Here is an 18,645-nt window from a genome sequence, read left to right on the forward strand (position 1 = left end):
TGTCAAACCAGGGAAAGGTTTAGCTATACGACCAGCTTGGAGCAGTTTGCAGTTTACGCACAAGCAACCCCAATTCCCATTACACTACCCTTTAAACAGAGAGCTTATCTTAGGCAAAGCAGGGCATAAGACCACCTACTCCCAAGTGTTATTTATTTAAGTATCAGATCTTAATAGCCAGTTGTACATTATGAGGGCAGGTTACAAAAATTCAGAATGAAAAGCAACTGGTACGTAGGACTGCAACCTTAGGAGCGGCTGCCTTTCTCTAGATTTCATCCACCCATCTTAATTCACAGCCCTTTACATACTCCAGGGCGCATGTTCGAACAGGTTTCTCCATTCACTCCAGTGGAGAAGGAAACTCTCTGCATGTGTCCTAGTGTGTGTCCATAATTTCCCCCTTTCACTATAGGCTCCCTTATATCCTGTGCTTCCGCCCCTCCACCCCCAGGGAGACAGAGACATATATAAGATAGGAAACCAGGCGGCGAGCTCCATTCTCAATCAGGCCTTTGGGGACACAGCACTGTCACTTGAATAGCTTCCTCTTGTTTTAATTACAGGCTTGCTTAACTTTTAGAGGATAACGAGGCAGTTTAACAGATAGATGCCTCTGCTTAGCCTTTCTTGTTGAGAAGAAAGAAAAGAGTGATGGGCCCAGATTCACCCAGCTTGGTTTCATTTGGTCTGTGTGGTGAGAAAGCTGGCGGAGCTCCACCAGGCATTAATTTGACACCCCCCTTTTGCTCTTCCTTCTTGGGGGTTTAACTGATCCCAGGTAGAGCTGCAAAAGAACTTTCTCCTTAGGCTGTTTGCTTTGGCAGCGCTGAAGGTTTGGAGGAGCAGGGAGACAGCCGCAGAAGCAGTCCGAAGCAAGAAAACAAGAACTGCAAGTGCACGTTGTGGGAAATAACTTGTGCAGCTTGGCAGCATCGCAGCAAAACTGCGTTGTGCAGCACGGGGAAGGGCGTGGCTCAGTGCCAGGACATTTGTCTTGCATGCAGAAGGTTCCTGCTTCAGCCCCTGGCACCTCCAGGAAGGGCTGGGAATGCCCCGTGCCTGAAATTCTGGAGAGCCACCGCTAGTCAGTGTAGCCCATGGGTAGGCAAACTAAGACCCAGGGACCAGGGATGCGGACTTATAAAAAATATTGGGGGGGGGCCCCCGGGAAAGCTCATGAATAATAAATAAGCTCATGAATATGCAAATAAAGTGGCGCCGCCTCCTCGTGAGCGAATAGGGGAGAGCGTGCTGCGCCTATTAATCAGCTCCAAAGGAAATTGGGTGGAGCTTTTGCTCGAGAGGGAGGGCAGGAGGCATGCAGCCCGACCCTGTGCATTTTGGGCTGGGGGAGGGGCGGCGGTGGCGCTCTGCTGGAGGGGCGCCGGAGATTATTGGGGGGGCAGAGCCCCCCCAAACGAATTTTTGAGGGGGCTCGGGCCCCCTCAAGCCCCATGGAGTCGGCGCCTATGCCAGGGACTGGATCCAGCCCAATCGCCTTCTCAATCCGGCCCATGGACGGTCCGGGAATCATCGTGTTTTTACATGAGTAGAATGTGTACTTTTATTTTAAATGCATCTCTGGGTTATTTGTGGGGCAGAGGAATTTGTTCATCCCCCCCCTTCTTCCAAGGAGCTCAAGGTGGTACACATTGTTCTCTTCCTCCCCATTCCATCTTCACAAGAACCCTGTGAGGTAGGTTAGGCTGAGAGGTAGTGAGTGGCCCAAGGTCACCCAGTAAGCTTCATGGCTGAGTGGGGATTCGAACCCTGCTCTCCCATGTCCTAGTCCAACACTCTCACCATTACGCCACGCTAGCCAATGATCAGAGATTATGGGAATTGGAATTTCTAGAGCAGGGGTCAGCGCACTTTTTCAGCAGGGGGCTGGTCTACTGTCCCTCAGACCTTGCTGGGGGCCGGACTATATTTTGAAGGGGGGAAAAAATGGTGGAAGAGCACCACGAGCCCCAGTGGCTGCTTACCTGTGTCTTGCAAGCGGTAGGGGCTGACAGCAGGGGGGGGATTGGCAGGACGATGAGCGGCACGCAAAAGGGCTCTGGAGAGGGGCTGCTTAAAATGACGGCCACTCGAGAGCTGCTGCTGCTGGCACCAACAAAGCCCAGCCCCCTTCCTCCTCTAGGCAGGGTGGGGAGAAGCCAGGAGGAGGGAGGGAGGAGGTGCTGCCGCCACCACCATGTGAGGGAGAGGGAGGGAGAGGGGAAAAACGTGTGCGCTGGCGAGCCACGTGGCGATTTCCAGACTGTCCGCAGGCCGGATCCAGGCAATTAGGTCTGATCCTGCCCACGGACCATAGTTTGCCTACCCATGTTCTAGAGGGTCACAGGTTTCCCCACCTTTGGGGTGGCAGATAGAGTATTGCATTTAGTTTTGGGAGTCCCGGAGTTCACATGCTGTAGGGCTGTAACAGGAATCCTGTGGACGAAGTATTGGTTCAGAGGCACTTTGATACTTCTCAGGCACAGCTCATGCACAAATATGTGATATACCGAAAACTGAAGCAACAACAGCAGACAACTTAAACAACAACAAATGCTACAAAAAGGCACAGTTACATATAAGATGTTAACTGGCACCTGCTCCAGCACTGAGCAATGACCCTTCCTCTTACTTCCAACAGGAGACAACTTCTGGCTGGCCACTGCTGGAGAGACAGACTGCTAGACAGCAGGGACTTTTCTCTCCTATTCCTAGAAGGCAATTCTTATTGGCTTCACTTACTCCCTTTTCTCATTCTCTTTCAGGGCAGCACCCTGAGGAAGCGGAAGATGTACGAAGAATTCCTCAGCAAGGTCTCCATTTTGGGTGTGTTGCCTTTCCTTTCCTTTTGGATATTGTTGCACCGATGAAAAATATATGGTGGTCGAGCGGTAAAAAAACCATCAAGGAAATACGCAGAAAGCCTGTGTGCACATGTATAAAGCCTGGTCTACACAACGCAGCAAATTAAGGTTGTAAGAACAGGCTGCAGGTGGGAGATTCATCTTTTAAAAGGAAAGTGGAAATCTCCCATATGTAAAATTACTCCCAGCAATTCAAAAACAACCACAGCTGGCAGTGAGCTTAGTTAGAGCATTTCTCCCTGATGAGCTGGGCATTTTCTGTCTTGTTTTTGTGGGAGAGTTTTTAATATAGAGGAGCCTCCAAAAATGCCTTTTTCTCCCACTCACACAGTCTGAAGTGGTGCAGTCCTTTCTGCCATCGCCCTCACATGGGGTTCTCTGTAGCCCAATGGTTCCCAAACTCAGTATTCTGCAGATCATTGGGAAATTGCTTAGGATCTTGGCAGACCACCTGTTGACTTTTCTGCTAGTTCATAGCTATTGAAATGCACTATTCTAACTACTGTATGTTCCCCCCCCCCCATTCTGTTGTTGTTGTTACTTTTATATCCTGTCTTTCTTCCAAGGAGCAAAAGCTGTTGTTCGTAATTCTGCTCTGCTCCATTTTTATCCTCACGACAACCCCGTGAGGTAGGTTAGGCTGAGTGACGGTGCCTGGCCGAAGATCACCCAGTGAGGAGGAGGAGGAAGCTGTAAACAGGATGCAACCTAATATGTATCAGTGTAAACAGCCAAGAGATAGAGAGAGGAGTCAGCATAGATTTAAAGGTACAGGGATAGTTTGGGAACATGGAGAACTCTTACTTTTGTTGGCATTAGCTTCATGTAGATCCCTCTGTTGCAAGGTGAGTTGCAAGCAACAGCTAGAGCAACAGATGCAACTCTTTCCTTTGTACAGTAGGCTACATTCCAGCCATTTATAAGCAAGAGATTTACACACACACATGCTCCATCCAGGCAAGCAAGAGGCATTACACAGGACACATTCCAGGCAAAAAGGTGTGTCAGGGGTGTGGCTTGCAGTGAGTCCCCAAGGGCCAGGCACCATGGTCTGGAAAGCCTCACTTAGTCTCTGGACTGAAATTCCTCACCCCTGATCTAGACGAACTGGCAGCATAACTCTTATCCCAAGGATATTAGACCGGAGTCTTTGCTAGCCCATCCTGGGGGACTGGACCTAGCAACCTCTGCATGCAGATAAAATAATTTGCCACGGGCTGGTTCACAGGTGTACTGGAGTGGGAGAGGATGGCCACCCAGCCGCCAGTGGTCACAAATACATTTGTTACTTTTAATGAAATGTTGGCAACAACAACACTGATTTAATACCAAGACTTCACCTTAGCATCTTCCTGGCAGAGATAAGAAAGACACGGGACTCCTGGCATGGGCGGTCATAATTTTCCTCTTCTCCCATGCCTACCACAGCAGGGTTTTGTATGTGTACAACGCTTTCTGGAATAGTTGAGCAGTCATTCTCCCCCCACACCCCCACTCCCTGATAATCCTTGCAATCATTTCTCATTTGGGCAGTCAGAAAATGCAGGGAGTGTGGAGAGATATGATTGTGCCATAAACTATTAGGTTTCCCAGTTGACAGGTGAGAAATGTTCCCCCCCCCCCCGACTAGATGAAAGCAGTTCTTAATATTGCTTGTATGTTTAGTCGGAATCCTCTTTCTTGTAACTTGAAGCCATTGGTTCAGGACCTGGCCTCCAGAGCAGGAGAAAACAAGCTTCCTCCAACTTCCATGCGACAGCCCTCTGGCTTGGTAAAAGGCGGCTTCAAGGTGTTCATATGCCTTCATGTATTGAGCGCACCATTTGAAGGGCATTAAGAGGACAGCCCTTAATTGGAGGACTGTGGTCCAAGTCTGGATTAAAGATAGATAACTCATTGACATTGCTCATCAACAGGGAACAGGATGAGTGGGCATGCAAGTCTCCTTGACACAGCCAGCACCACTATGATTAAATGTATTGAATTTCTATTTAAATTGGAGTAATGATTTTTTAAATGGCACCTACGCATTAAAAAATAAACTATGCAAACTTTATGCAAATCTGACCCTCTTTTCAGCCTCGTTTCTTTTTTTTTGCCCTACCATTAGGCAGAGCGGAGCAGCTGCCCCAGGCAGCATCACTGGCACCCTACCTATAAAAGGAAGCATTCGGTCCATAACCATGGGGCAGCGGGCAATAGGATCCTGGCTGGCTCAGATCTAACTCTGGATTTTCAGCTTTTATTTAAAGCAACAACAAAGCACGAAAGCATGCATCGTCCAAATTATTTACAGTATAAAACCTGCTCCCACCTCCTAAGATTCTGGAATCACTCAGTCACCAGAGCCTCGTTTTTGGATGCCATTACGTTGAATCTAATATTATTCAGATGTAATAGCATTAAATAACTCCCGCCATATCAGATTACCTGTATTTCACCCTCTGTAAGTTTAGGCCCCCACACTGCTAAAATTTCTGGCTGCAGGCTTGAAGAGGCTGCTAGCAGGTGGGTCAAAGTTGTTTCTCACCTTCAACCTTAACAGATATAAGAAGGGACCTGCTGGATCAGACCAGCGGCCAATCTGGTCCAACATCCTGCTCCCAAAGTGGCCAGTCACGTGCCACCAAACAAAGGGAAATAGCTGTCTTTCACTGTTGTTTCCCAGAGACTAGGGAAACATCTTTGTAGCTCTGCTGAGTTCGCCCCTCTTCTCTACTGTAACCTTCCCTGAATCTGTATCTCTCCTGAATCCTGCCTACTGCCTGCTGTCCCCTGTTAGGTGCCCTTTATATTTCCAATCCTCACTGACTCCTCAGCCTCCCAATCCTATTACACCGGCAACAACATCCTGGTTTGCACCCTGCAACATGCCTATTAGACAATAGCCCTTTACCATTTTTGCTTGGGGAGGGGAAATGCACTTGAACTTCTTATTGCATCACAAAAAGGAGAACTTGCAATTACCCTTGCGATGCTTAGCGAAAGGTCTGGGATATCATCCGTTCCAGACTGCCAGAAAGGACCTGCATTGCAGCGATAATTTTAAGAGTGCCAATTACGGCAAATCAGAGCGAGCAATGGAAAGGTCCCAGTACCTGCACTTGTAAGGTGCAAATTAAATCCATTTATTGTTTTAAGTGCAAAGGCAAAAGGCAAAATTTCTTTAAACGTAGAGTTGCACAACCCTGTGTAAGTTTTCCACCATTCTGAAGGAAGGACGAGGGCAGGGTGAAATGGGTTTTGATTGGTGCTTAGGGTTGCCGTAAGTCCAGAATTTCCCTGACATAGCTGGAATACTGCAGTTGGAAGCAGTGCCCAGGTGGAAATCGCTGAAATGTCAGTGAAAATCCGGACATATGGCAACCAATGTCTGATGTCTAGATTTTGGCGAATTCCCTTAAAAATAGCTTAAAAACGTCAAAAAGCTCAACTTTGGGCAAAACAAAAAAAGAAAGAAAGAAATAAGCTCAACAACTTTTGTGTTTGGATTGGTGCTTGTAGAAAAGGTCTGTTAAACTTTTAGAGGCAAACCAACACGAATAAAACAGGTGCATTGAGAAAAACCCTCCTTGTGTTCTTCCATGTTTCAGAATCTCTTGACAAATGGGAGCGGTTGACTGTGGCAGATGCGCTAGAACCCGTCCAGTTTGAAGACGGAGAAAAGATAGTTGTTCAGGGAGAGCCAGGAGATGACTTTTTCATCATCACAGAGGTAAGTCTGACTTTCTAACCTGGCACAATTCACGAAAGTGTTTATAACTACCAAGTGACTGCGTTGCATCGACTCTGTTAACTGGGACCGCGGGTAAGATTCCAAGCTCAGAACTGCAAGGAGGCCTTGTGCAAGCGAACATTAGAGTATGTGAGCCGGTTTTGCAAACTGAGCGCATGGATCGATGTGCTGTGGATAAAAGCAAAAGCAACTGTTTTGCAAACAATTCTAGGTGCAGATTCAACTGGTGTTGTGTGTGTTGGCACCCGTCAGTCTTGGGAGACAGTGGAGGAGCCCGCCTTTGAGGGTGAAGTCAAACTGTTGGGAGTTTTGCAGGAACTGCTGTGGCTGTAGAGACCAACACGAGAGAGACATGTTTTGTTGCAGCCGGGGCAGATGAAGGCGTCTGGTTTTGCTGATGCTGATGCACCATGGTGTGCGCTCCTTTCAGTGGTCATTCCTCCTCTGGTCACTGCCATGGATGCAAAACCTGACTTTCTGTCTTTCTACTTCCTTGGGGTGTATGCTTCCATCGGGAGCCTTGAGTGAGTTCATTTTGTCTAAACGTTTTGCACACTGCCCTTTGCCAGTAGGCCCTAGAGCAATTTACATCCATAAAAACATGAAACAGTACAATGGGGGGGGAGATGCATCAAAATGAAAAGAATTCCATAATTCCAACACACAGGGAAGAAAGGGGGGGTGCAGCCTTAAAATATTCTCCAGGTCTATAAAAGCCCAACTTTAAAAAACCAGGAATTCTTCTCCTCACCCCTCTTCCAAAAGCCTGCCAACAGAGATGTCGACCTGTTTTCTAGAATACAGTGGAACCTCAGTTTTTGAGCTGAACAATTCAGAACCCGAACGCAAAAACCCAGAAGTGAATGCTTCCGTTTTCAGAAGTCAAACGGCTTCCTAGGCGTGTTTCTCCATTTTCTCAATGGAATTTGCCAACTGCCCATCGCTCCTCGGTTGTCGAACGTTTTGGAAGTCAAACGGTATTCCGAAACAGATTATGTTTGACAACCAAGGTAGCAATGTAAAATAATGCAGAGGGGTTAGTTGTTGCCTTCCCACTGGAGAAAAGGCCTCATCAGGTGCCCAGACATGCCCATTCGCTGTGCCAGCCTTGACGGGCAGCAAAGGAGGACACAAACCCGAATGGTTGCTCCTTTACCTCTCTGCCCAACCTGCCTTTTGTGTGTTGCCTGTTCACATGGAGGTGATCCGTATTTTTCTGCATTAGCTCTGTAAGAGTGACACATTCATCAGCTCATGGCCTAAATAATGCTGCAAACTTGTATTTTTACCCCCTTTTGAGCTGTTGCAGCTCCCCCTGCAAAGAATCCTGGGAGCTGTGTTGTGCTAACGATGCTCTACATCTGCATTCACACGGCAGTTCATTCCGTTTTCATGCCTTTCCCCCCCAACTATTAAGTTCTGAATTACGTTTGAGCTTTCGCCCAACGTAGAAGCCACTTCTGGAACAACCATGGAATACAGTGCTCATTTCCATGCTATTTGCTTCCAGAAAAAAACCATTTGCAAATAATATGGGAATCAGTGCTGTACTTGTGCTATTGTCACACTATTGCTCCAGAAGACCGCCTCTCCTGGTATGTCCCACAGAGGAACTTACGGTCTTCAAACAAAAACATCTTGAAGGTCCCAGGCCACAGAGAGGTTAGGCTGGCCTCAACTAGAGCCAGGGCTTTTTCGGCTGGGGCTCCAATCTGGTGGAACGCTCTGTCACAAGAGACTAGGGTCCTGTGGGACTTGACATCTTTCCGCAGGGCCTGCAAGACAGAGCTGTTCCACCAGGCCTTTGGCAAGGCACAGCCTGACCCCCTCCTTTGGCAATCTTCACAGAACTCTAGCCCAATGGTTGCCATCAATTTGATTTGAATTAATTTTATAATGAATGATTTTAGAATGTTGTACTATTTTATTGTTGTTAGCCGCCCTGAGCCCAGCTTTGGCTGGAGAGGGCGGGATATAAATTATTATTATTATTATTATTATTATTATTATTATTATTATTATTAACATCATGTGAAAGCTCAGCTTTAATGTGGAAATTAAAAGTTAGGGAAGTGTTGTGAAACATGAATGCAGCCACTGAGAGGTACTTCGCAGCCCAATTGCCACTCTTTCCCAGAACTGCAATTCCCAGAGAGAGAGAGAGACAGAGAGACAGAGAGAAAGTATATGAGTGTTAAACTGCTTCAGGTCTGTAGCATAGATTTACTCAGCAACTCTGCAGTCCTGAACTTTTGGTTCTCATCACAGTTTGGGGCCGCAATTTAAAACCTCGTTTCATGGGGATTTACAGCCATAACAGACCTGGAGAATTTAGCACTCTGCACCGAAACAGCAGGGAGTTGCCTGCCTCCCACTTATCTCTATACCCGCCCCCCCTGCTGTTTCTAAGCGGTGTGCTGGGTTGAAACACAGGTGTGAGCTGTATCCGTGTGTAGGGTGTGTGTGTGTGTGTGTGTGTGTGTGTGTGTGTGTGTGTGTGAAGTGGAGGGCTGAGAAAGAGTTCCGATTTAAGGGAGCACATCTATGCAATAATATTCATTTGGCTAAATTAATAATGTTGCATTTAGTTTTTCTGGATTGTATCCTGCCTGATTGTTGTTGTTTTCTTTGCATATTTTATTTCTTTGCTTTTCTGATAACATTTCAAACAAAGCATAAACAAAAACGATACAACAAAGAAAAATATTTCCTTTCAAAGATTTTAAATAATTGACAAAAAAATCAGAAAACATTAACTGGCTTCCTATCCTCTCTTTCCGTAGTTCTGTTTAACCCCTCTTCTGCTCATGTTTTCTTAGTTCACCTCATCTATCACAACCACTTTTATATACTTTATTTATTTGTTACTCTGCTGAAAATTTGCCATCCTGCTAGATAAATTGTTTCCTTTTAATACTTTCCCATATATTCTGTAAATAGTAGCCAGTTTTCTCTAAAGCTTTCATCGTTTCGGTTTCTTATTCTAGTGGTCGTCCCTGCTAACTCCGCATATTCTAACAGTTTAATATGCCAGTCTTTTTTTGTTGGCACTTTACCTCTTTTCCATATTTGTGCTAATAATACGTGGGTGGACGATTTTTATGCATTGTGGTGGGGGAATTGCAAAGTGATTAGTGAGTCAAAGAGATAGCGAGAAAGAAAGATTTTATTTTCATCTCCCAGCAGTATTCTTTTTTACCCCAACTAGACTGCCATAATACTGTCCCTGTGGGGTGGCCCTGGGATATTGAGACATTTGTATCCTGGTTTATAGCTTCAAAAGCGGCTTACAAAATGCTCCGAAACTTAAAAAATCCCATTCGGATCTAAGTCAGGAACAAAAGTTACATGGTGTCCCAGACAGAACCAGGATTATTTAGGCTTCCATCTTTATTCTTCTCCAGCAGCTTGCCACCTACCCCTGGACAAACCCCACATAGAATCATAAAATTGTAGAGTTGGAAGGGGCTACCAGTGGTTTTCTAGTCCAACCCCCCTGCAATGCAGAAATTCTACCCATAGCCATCCCTGGGTGGGCTTGAACCATCAACCTTCTGGTTAACAGCCAGACCCACTCTCCCATTGTGCCACATTCTTCTGTCACATGAAGTACTATTGCCAGTAAGTGGATGTGGCATTTAGACAGGTGTAAAGGGAAGGTTCCCTCATTGCGAGAGGCCAAGTTACAGGGAACCAGGCAGAGGGCCTTCTTGGTAGTGGCGCCCGCCCTGTGGAACGCCCTCCCATCAGATGTCAAAGAGAACAACAACTACCTGACATTCAGAAGACATCTGAAGGCAGCCCTGTTCAGGGAAGTTTTTAATGTGTGACACCTTAGTGTATTTTTGGTCTTTGTTGGAAGCCGCAAAGAGTGGCTGGGGAAACCCAGCCAGATGGGCGGGGTACAAATAATAAATTATATTATTATTATTATTATTATTATTATTATTATTATTATTATTATTATTATTGAAACAAAGGTGCCAAAAGGCCACAGAACCCAGGAGGTGCATTGCCCATGAAATCTCAAACGTATACAGCAGGTATGGGGAACCTTTTGACCTCTAGATGTTGACAAACTACAATTCCCATCATCCCCAGCAAACAAGGCCAATGGTCAGGGTTGATGGGAGTTGTAGTTCAGGCACATCTGGATCCCCACATATGGCATACAAGATGACCAGTAATTGATGACAACACAGTCTTACTAGCTTTACTAGGATACCCCTCTCAAATTAATTGTCTTCCACATTCAGGAATTTTTCATCTTTCGCCCTAAAGCAATCACACATTACATTTCCCAAAATGGAGGGTTCCCCTTATATTAGGTGTGGGGGTTCCATGCTGGCTCAGGATGATGGGACCTGGAGTCCCAAAGCATCAGTGGGAGGGGATGGGTTTCCCCCATCTCTGCCTTAGGTTGACTTGTGGTGAGGGGATTGGCTCATGCATTGGGTCTGAGAGTCTTATTCAAGACAGGTGAAGTATTTCCCCCTGCTCTCCTGGGTTTCTGGATTCCTCATGGCCTGACACACACACACACATTCAACAGTGTGTGATCAAAATCACCTGTGTGCCCTACAAGTGCCTTTCTGCCATTCTCTCTCTCCGCTCTCGTCCTGAAGCACCTGTCCTCAGCATTGCCAGTTAAAAGGATCAGGTGCAGTTTGGTTCAACGTGCGGAAACATGTGTTTTCAAAGTGAAAATGCATACAAAAACATGTATTTTAGAAGAAAAGGCACAGAAATAAAACATATTTTTAGAGGAATCCATTCAGAATGTACATTTTAGGGGACTGTGCACCCAATTTAAATGCATGATTTAAATGGGATGGAACAAATTTCAGACTGAATGCATTCAAAACTGACACTGAACAAAATATACAGGTTGTTGTGTGCATCTGTATTGGACACTTGCTGCATACTGGGCTATGTAAACAAATCATCTGACCTTAGTATACGGAAGTTTCCTATGTCCCCAGTGTGTAACAGGTTTGCAGTTTGATCTGTGAAAACTAGTGAACAATGGCTGGGGGGGGGGGGTATTTTAAAAACCTCCTGTCAGTAGTTCTCACCTCCCCCTCCCTGTCTTCCTTCAGACATTTTTGAGATCTTGTTTCCCACCCTGCTTTTTCACACAACAACATCAGGCTTTCCCAGCCTGGGCAGATGTGGAATGCATCTGCTGGATTTTCAAGGTCATGGAATTATCCCATTTGAGATTCCTGGCACTGAGGTGCAGAACCTTAAGCGCCGTGCAATGCTTGTTGCCATAAAGAATTATATTTTGGCAAGTGAACCTCGTAACAGATGCACAGTCCCGAAAAAACAAAAAACAAATTTGCAGCCATATCATAAACTATCACCACTGTGTGTGTGTGTACATAACACACAGGAGATTTTTGCCTTTCTGATTTCATTGGCGTGTGTGCTTTTAAGGTATTTGTTTTCAAGAGCCAGGCTGTATATTTAGCTGGGTCTTGCTAGTTTTCCAGTTCGGCTATAAAACAACCCCATATATAATGTTAGTGAACAGTGGGTGGGACAGCGAGGTGGGACAGATTCAAACAGCCGATGTCTCCACCCTACCATAAAGCAATCTCCATCCTCCCTTCAGAGAAACAGCTGTCTGAAGAGCTGTTGTTCATGGACCCAACACATGTTGCTTTAGTTATGCAGGCCTGGTGTAGCGGCTATCACACAGGTGATTTTCCTCCCCAGTCCTTAGGAAATGGGAGCAGAAGTGGTCCCCTGCTTTGCATGCAGACGGTCACAGTTCTAGTCCCCGGCATGAACTGTTGAAAAGGATATTGATAAGCAGATAAGGGACATATTTCTGCTTGAGATCCTGAAGCGGTCAGAGTTGTGAGTTTGGTTGGACACAGGAGTCTGGCTCAGAGTGAAGCATCTTCATGTCTTCTTCCCCCCACCTGGGGGAATTCCATGGCATTGAGAAAGGGAAGGGGTTGCCCTCAGCCTTGGCAGACGTCACAGGTTAAAAATGGAATCTTCTGCAACCTGAGCCAACAGGAAGCAAAGCAGCACCTTTCTTCTAGATCAGCCTTTCTCAACCTGTGGGTCCCCAGATGTTGTTGAACTACAACTCCCACCACCCCTAGCTAGCAAGGCCAGAGCTCAGGGATGATGGGAGTTGTAGTCCAACAACATCTGGGGACCCACAGGTTGAGAACCGCTGTTCTAGATGCTATGGTCCCTGAGGTCAAGGAACTGGTCCAGTCCTCAGTTCTAATAATGTCCCTGAGCAAACCCCTTTACATTGGGCCACATAAGTGGACCTCCTCTCCCTGTACAAACCTGCCCATTTATTTGGGTCATCATTACATTTAATTCCCCCCACCCACCCCAAGGAAATAAAACCAAAAGCATACTAAGCAAGTCTATTGATTTAAACATTATTCAGATTGAGTCCTACGGCTTCCCACAAAATAAACCCATATAATCAAATAGAATGTTCCTTTTTCCTCATTCCTTAAACTTCCGCTAGATTCCCAGAAGTACCTTTTATCGCATGTGAAAGACCACATAAAGCACAAAAATGATCACGTAAGGAAACTTCGGGGAAATGGGATAAAGTGTTGTGGGAATGCAGCCTCGTTGAATTTACTATCTGTTTCTTGTTATAATGACTTAGGGACATAGGAAGCTCGCTTCTAACATGTCCTGCCCAATATTGTATGCTGTGACTGGCACCAGCTCCAAGACAGAAAAAGTCTCTCTCATCACTCGCCTCCTGATGGAAGTGCCAGGGACTGAACACAATACCTTTTACTTGCAAAAAATGTGCTGTACCACTGAGCCGCAGCCTTTTTGAAAGTGTGTGTTACTATTACACAGCAAGTGTATTGAGCATATTTGATGGAATTGCGGGTAGGAAATTCTAAGGCCACATTCACACCATACCTTACAGTGGTATCAGTGCTTTCAAACTGTCATGCCCCCCCAAGGATTCTGGGAGCTGTGGTTTGTTACCACAGGGGGTTTGAGACCCCCTGTTCCCCTCCCAGAGCTACATTTCCCAGAGTGCTTTAGCAGCCAATCCATCTTCCTAGGGAACTCTGGGAATTGTAGCTCTGTGAAGGGAACAGGGGCTCTCCTAACAACTCTCAGCACAAGCAACAGCTCCCAGAATCCTTTGGGGGAAGCCAGGACTGTTTAAAGTGGTATCGGTGCTATAAATATATGGTGTGAGGCCTTAGACAGGAACCAAGAACCTGTTGCCCACCTGATGTTGCAGAACTACACCTCCCTTTGTCCCTGACAATTGGACATGCTGACTGGAACAACATCTGGAGGGCGAAAGCTTCCCTGCCCCTGTTCTAGGTCAATCAAGAATTGACTGGAAGGAGGGGATGACAGCACAAGGAAGGGAGTGCTGGAGAACTTAAACCCTCTGAACTCTGAGCAAGTAGCCGCACGTCACAATGTCTCCCAGCCAGGGGTGCCAACTTGAATAAAATATTGTGTGGGCCCAGGTAAGTCCAGCCCCGCATAACCGATCGCATGATGCAGTGCACACACACCATTTGAAGGGGAATGCTCATCAATTTTGCGGGGGCTTGGCCACCACAAATATTTTATTGTGGAGGCCCCTAGGAGTTGGTTCTGGTGCTCCCAGCTTCCTGCTCTCTTGTATTTTTTAAGGCTAAGGTGTCGAGCTGGCCTCGTGGGATGTTATCCGCAGACTGTTCTTCAGAGTGGGAGTTGTTCTCAGGAACTCCAACCTGAGCCTCTCCCAAGACTAGCTTTAGTAGCACAGCATCAAGGAGGGAGCTGGACTGATTCAGCTGCCCGAGAATGCCGTAGTCCACAGCTGTGGCAGCCCATCCTGGCTTCTTCAGCTCCCACGCTTCCCCCGTATCAGATCCTTTGGCTCTAGTTCTCGTCAGCAAGCACCATATATGGTCTGGAGTTATGTCATGGAACTCCTCTCGGTATGCTGAGAGAGCTGCCCCTCCCTCCCCTCCCCAACCCCCTGATATCGGTTGCATGTTGAGAACTTCATGCTGGATTAGCAGTTGGGCTAAGTGCCATCTTGTTGATGGGAAACCATTCAAGCAACGTTAGGGAGATGGAGGAGGGTGCAATTAAAAAGGAAGCAAGGGGACGATGCCAGATTAGTTCATGTAATTTATAGAGACCCAGTTTTCCACTGAGTTAAAGGAGCCAAAGACCCTTAGACCATCTCAGCCAATGGCAGCCTGAGTGCTTTCTGCCTGCTAAGCTCCTCTGCAACATTAAACTAATCCAATTCAGTTAATCCAGTCTAATCCCAGCCTGGTGCTCCCTATATATTTTGGAGTCCAGCTTCCATCGCCCCTGACCACTGACCTTGCTTCCTGCAGCTAATGGGAATTGTAGTGCAAAATAATTGGGGGGCACCAAGTTGGAAACGGCTGAGCAAAGCCATCAAAGGTTTTCCATGCTCGCCATCACAACATTCACATCAGATAGGAATTCTGACATTGATTTTGGTGAGTTGTGGATGCTGGCAGCCATTTCCCTCTACTTAAATTGCAGGCCATGGGTAAAATGTCTGGAGCTCTGAAGTGCTGAGTAATTGCGCCATTTAACTTTCTAATTGATTGCAGTGATTAATATAGCTAATCCTTAAATGAGAACAGGTGCAGATTTTTAAGTGCAGGTTTATTTGTTTCTCTTTCTGCCCCATGGCTGAAGGTGGCTTAAGAGAAAATAAATCTAATGAAAATAAAGTACCCAACAGAAAAATAAGAAATGTAACTAAAATTCCTATTATTATTATTATTATTATTATTATTATTATTATTATTATTCCTGGGTGTACATGCTGAACACACAAACACCACATGGTCTCAACCTGGCGCATAGGACCAGCATCTCTTAGCTACATCAGATGAAGACCTTCTGAGCATCCCACCCCCAAAACTCTTTTACTGCCATCTTGGAAACATCATCATTTATATCAGAGCAGCTGATGGAGGCAGAAGCCAGAACATTTTACCACATAAAGAAAAAATAATAACACTCTGCTTCATAAATCACAGTAACATGCATATTATTTTAGTGATTTACCAAATCCAGGCTTGAGTGAGCTTCATGTGAGGGCCAGTGTGTGAGTGAGAGCCAGTGTGGTGTAGTGGTTAAGAACAGTGGACTCGTAATCTGGTGAATCGGGTTCGCGTCTCCGCTCCTCTACCTGCAGCTGCTGGGTGACCTTGGGCCAGTCACACTTCTCTGAAGTCTCTCAGCCTCACTCACCTCACAGAGTGTTTGTTGTGGGGGAGGAAGGGAAAGGAGAATGTTAGCCGCTTTGAGACTCCTTAGGGTAGTGATAAAGCGGGACATCAAATCCAAACTCTTCTTCTTCATCATCATGGCATCCATTTGTCTCGGGAGACAATGAAGGAGTTCACCTTTGGGGTTACAGCGCCTGCTGTAGAGAACGACAAGGGAGAGACTTGTTTTGTTGCAGCTGAGGCAGATGAAGGCGTTCAGCTCCAGAATGCCTCAGATTTATATACCGTATTTTTCGCTCTATAACACGCACCAGACCATAACACGCACATAGTTTTTAGAGGAGGAAAACAAGAAAAAAATATTCTCAACGAAATAGTGGATATATGATTTTTGTGGTTCATGCTGTGGCCACAGACATGTGATCTGACAGTGAGTTTAGAGTAGCCCAATGCAAAAATCCTGAGGATCCATGTGGATCAATGCTTTGTAACCACGGAGGAGGGAAGGAAGGGGAACCATGGATCCTCTGCTCACGACTGCAGCAGATCCCCCACCACCACCCGTAGGCATTTGCTCCATAACACGCACAGACATTTCCCCTTAATTTCTAGGAGGAAAAAAGAGAGTGTTATGGTGCAAAAAATACGGTATATTTTTTGTTGCTGTTGCATGTTGGTTTTGCTTGCCTCTTGGCCTGGATGCTTCATGTTGCCTTACAGCCTGCTCAGTTAAAAACCTCTGCTTAGAATGATCATGCAAGCTGATCCGCTACTGCTGATTTGTGTGGCCAACACTGGAAGGAACGAAGGAATGGTGTGCGCTCTCAACTGCTTGCCATCTTAACCTGAGAAGGACCCCTTTGGCTCGAACACACACAAACACAGCCAGGCCAGGCGTGATAACGTCTGGGTAAATGTCTTCTGTCAGGATGAATGGAGCCACAGGCCCACCTTAGGCACACTTTGCTATCAGGCCTGGTAATCTCTTGCAGAAACACAGCCTGATTAATTAGTAACAAGGACTGGGAAGGCTGTCCAGAAGGAGCAACAAAGGCTGCGCTGCAAATCCTCCACGGTCACCCATGTTTTGAGTCGGCTGTGGCAGCGATCTCCTCTCAGCTTCCTTTCTCCCCCCTCCCCTAGTTCCCAGTGATCCGTGCAGTCATCCTTTTGTTCAACACAAACTAAGGCAGCAGTGCCAACTCCTCTCACCTGGGAGGAGGTCTCTTTCAGTTCATTAGGCCCTAGAGGAGCTCCGCCCTTGTGTCCAGCACGCCCTACTCACGAATGGACCCATAGAAATGAATAAGCGCATACCGTCCAACATTTCTCCAATGGAAATAGGGGCATCCGCAGGAAAAGCGGGACATTCCGGGATCAAATCAGAAACCGGGACAGCTTCTGTAAATCCGGGACTGTCCCTGGAAAATAGGGACACATGGAAGGTCTGAAGGCATTAGGCATGCCTATTAATTTGTGCCTATTAATTAGGCTTATTAATTTCAGTGGGTCTGCTCTGAGTAGAACTTTGTTGGATACAGCTCATGGTTGGAATTGTGTTTGTTGTTGTTGTTGTTGTTGTTGTTGTTGTTGTTGTTGTTGTTGTTGTTACACCCCACCCATCTGACTGGGTTTCCCCAGCCACTCTGCACGGCTTACAGCATATATAAAACATAGTAAAACATCAAACATCATCTCTGACCACTGGTCCTGCTAGCTAGGAATGATGGGAGTTGTAGTCCAAAAACAGCTGGAGACCCAAGTTTGAGAAACCTTGGTTTGGAATAAAAGAAACTGAAGTGAATATAAATTAAAAGGATTTCAGAAGCATACATGGGCTGTAGTGCCCAATTGGAGCAGGGGGCGGAAACCGTGTCCACCATGGGCAAGTCAATGTGAGAGGTAACTGGAACATGGAAAGAAGTTTTAGCAATAGGTAAAGGGGGCAAAAAGATGATGGAACCAAAGGGATGGGATTTGATGAGTTCATGAACGCATGAAAACATTCTCCTCCACATCATATGTGGTTCGGTGGTCTGCAAAACCTGGGTGACTTATCCCTACTTGGGCTACCTTTCCCAGCCTTGCAACATAAAAAGAATCCACAAACGCCCCGAAGAATGTCAACCTCAAGCTTCTTTTTAAGTGCTCAAAGCTTCTCTTTTGCATGCTCAACATGTAGCACAACAAATCAGTAAGGCTGGCTTTTAAATTCACATCTGGGATGACAGCTTCCTCCAAGCAGTTCAGCCTCATCCAGATGTAATCTAAAACATGTGATTCATAAACCCCTTAAAATTGAGGTTTACGCTGGAAATGCCGATACGTTCTTAACTATGCTGGGAGCTAACAGTTCCCACCACAGGCTCCTTTGATATCTAGAAGGGGAAAGGTGATGTATTCGGGTGTGTAAATCTAGTGTGCATTCACTTCCGACAAGTGTCACATCTTACAGATCACTTGGGCTTCAGAAAGTTTTGAGAACGTCAAGTTTTCTTGGCGCTTCCCCTTTTATGGATGGTGCAGCTAGGACATCCTGCTTGCTCCTCTTTCTGGACTGAACCCAGTTAGCTGGTGTCACTGAAAGGCAAATTAAACGTCATTGTGGCATTCGTGGGCTTCTGTTCCCTGTTCACGCACGAAGCAGGAACATCTACAGATGTTGCAAGCATTCAGGCAGGAGTGCCCACAAAAGCTGACCATTGCTGTCAATCACAGCCCCTTAATTTGGTGTGTGTGTGTGTGTGTGTGTGTGTGTGTGTGTGTGTGATCAATGCATTTTTCTCCTTAGCGCAGCTTTCTTACT

At 46.2% G+C, this 18,645-nt stretch overlaps 1 protein-coding gene and 1 long non-coding RNA gene across 7 annotated transcripts in view; both read left to right on the forward strand.

The window, feature by feature from the left end:
* LOC309519154 overlaps window positions 1-18,645 on the forward strand; it is a 155,484-nt gene that overhangs the window by 111,518 nt on the left and 25,321 nt on the right. The gene's annotated exons all lie outside the window — the stretch shown is intronic.
* Window positions 1-18,645, forward strand: part of PRKAR1B (protein kinase cAMP-dependent type I regulatory subunit beta) — a 121,003-nt gene that overhangs the window by 77,037 nt on the left and 25,321 nt on the right. For all 6 annotated transcript variants that reach the window (XM_082199852.1, XM_082199853.1, XM_082199851.1 and 3 more), the window contains 2 exons: window positions 2,769-2,829; window positions 6,461-6,582. In XM_082199852.1, coding sequence (XP_082055978.1) covers window positions 2,769-2,829; window positions 6,461-6,582 — 183 coding nt within the window. The remainder of the gene's footprint in view (window positions 1-2,768; window positions 2,830-6,460; window positions 6,583-18,645) is intronic.

This window comes from Podarcis vaucheri, assembly GCF_965113315.1.
Source record: "Podarcis vaucheri genome assembly, chromosome: 14".
Taxonomy (NCBI): Eukaryota; Metazoa; Chordata; class Lepidosauria; order Squamata; family Lacertidae; genus Podarcis; species Podarcis vaucheri.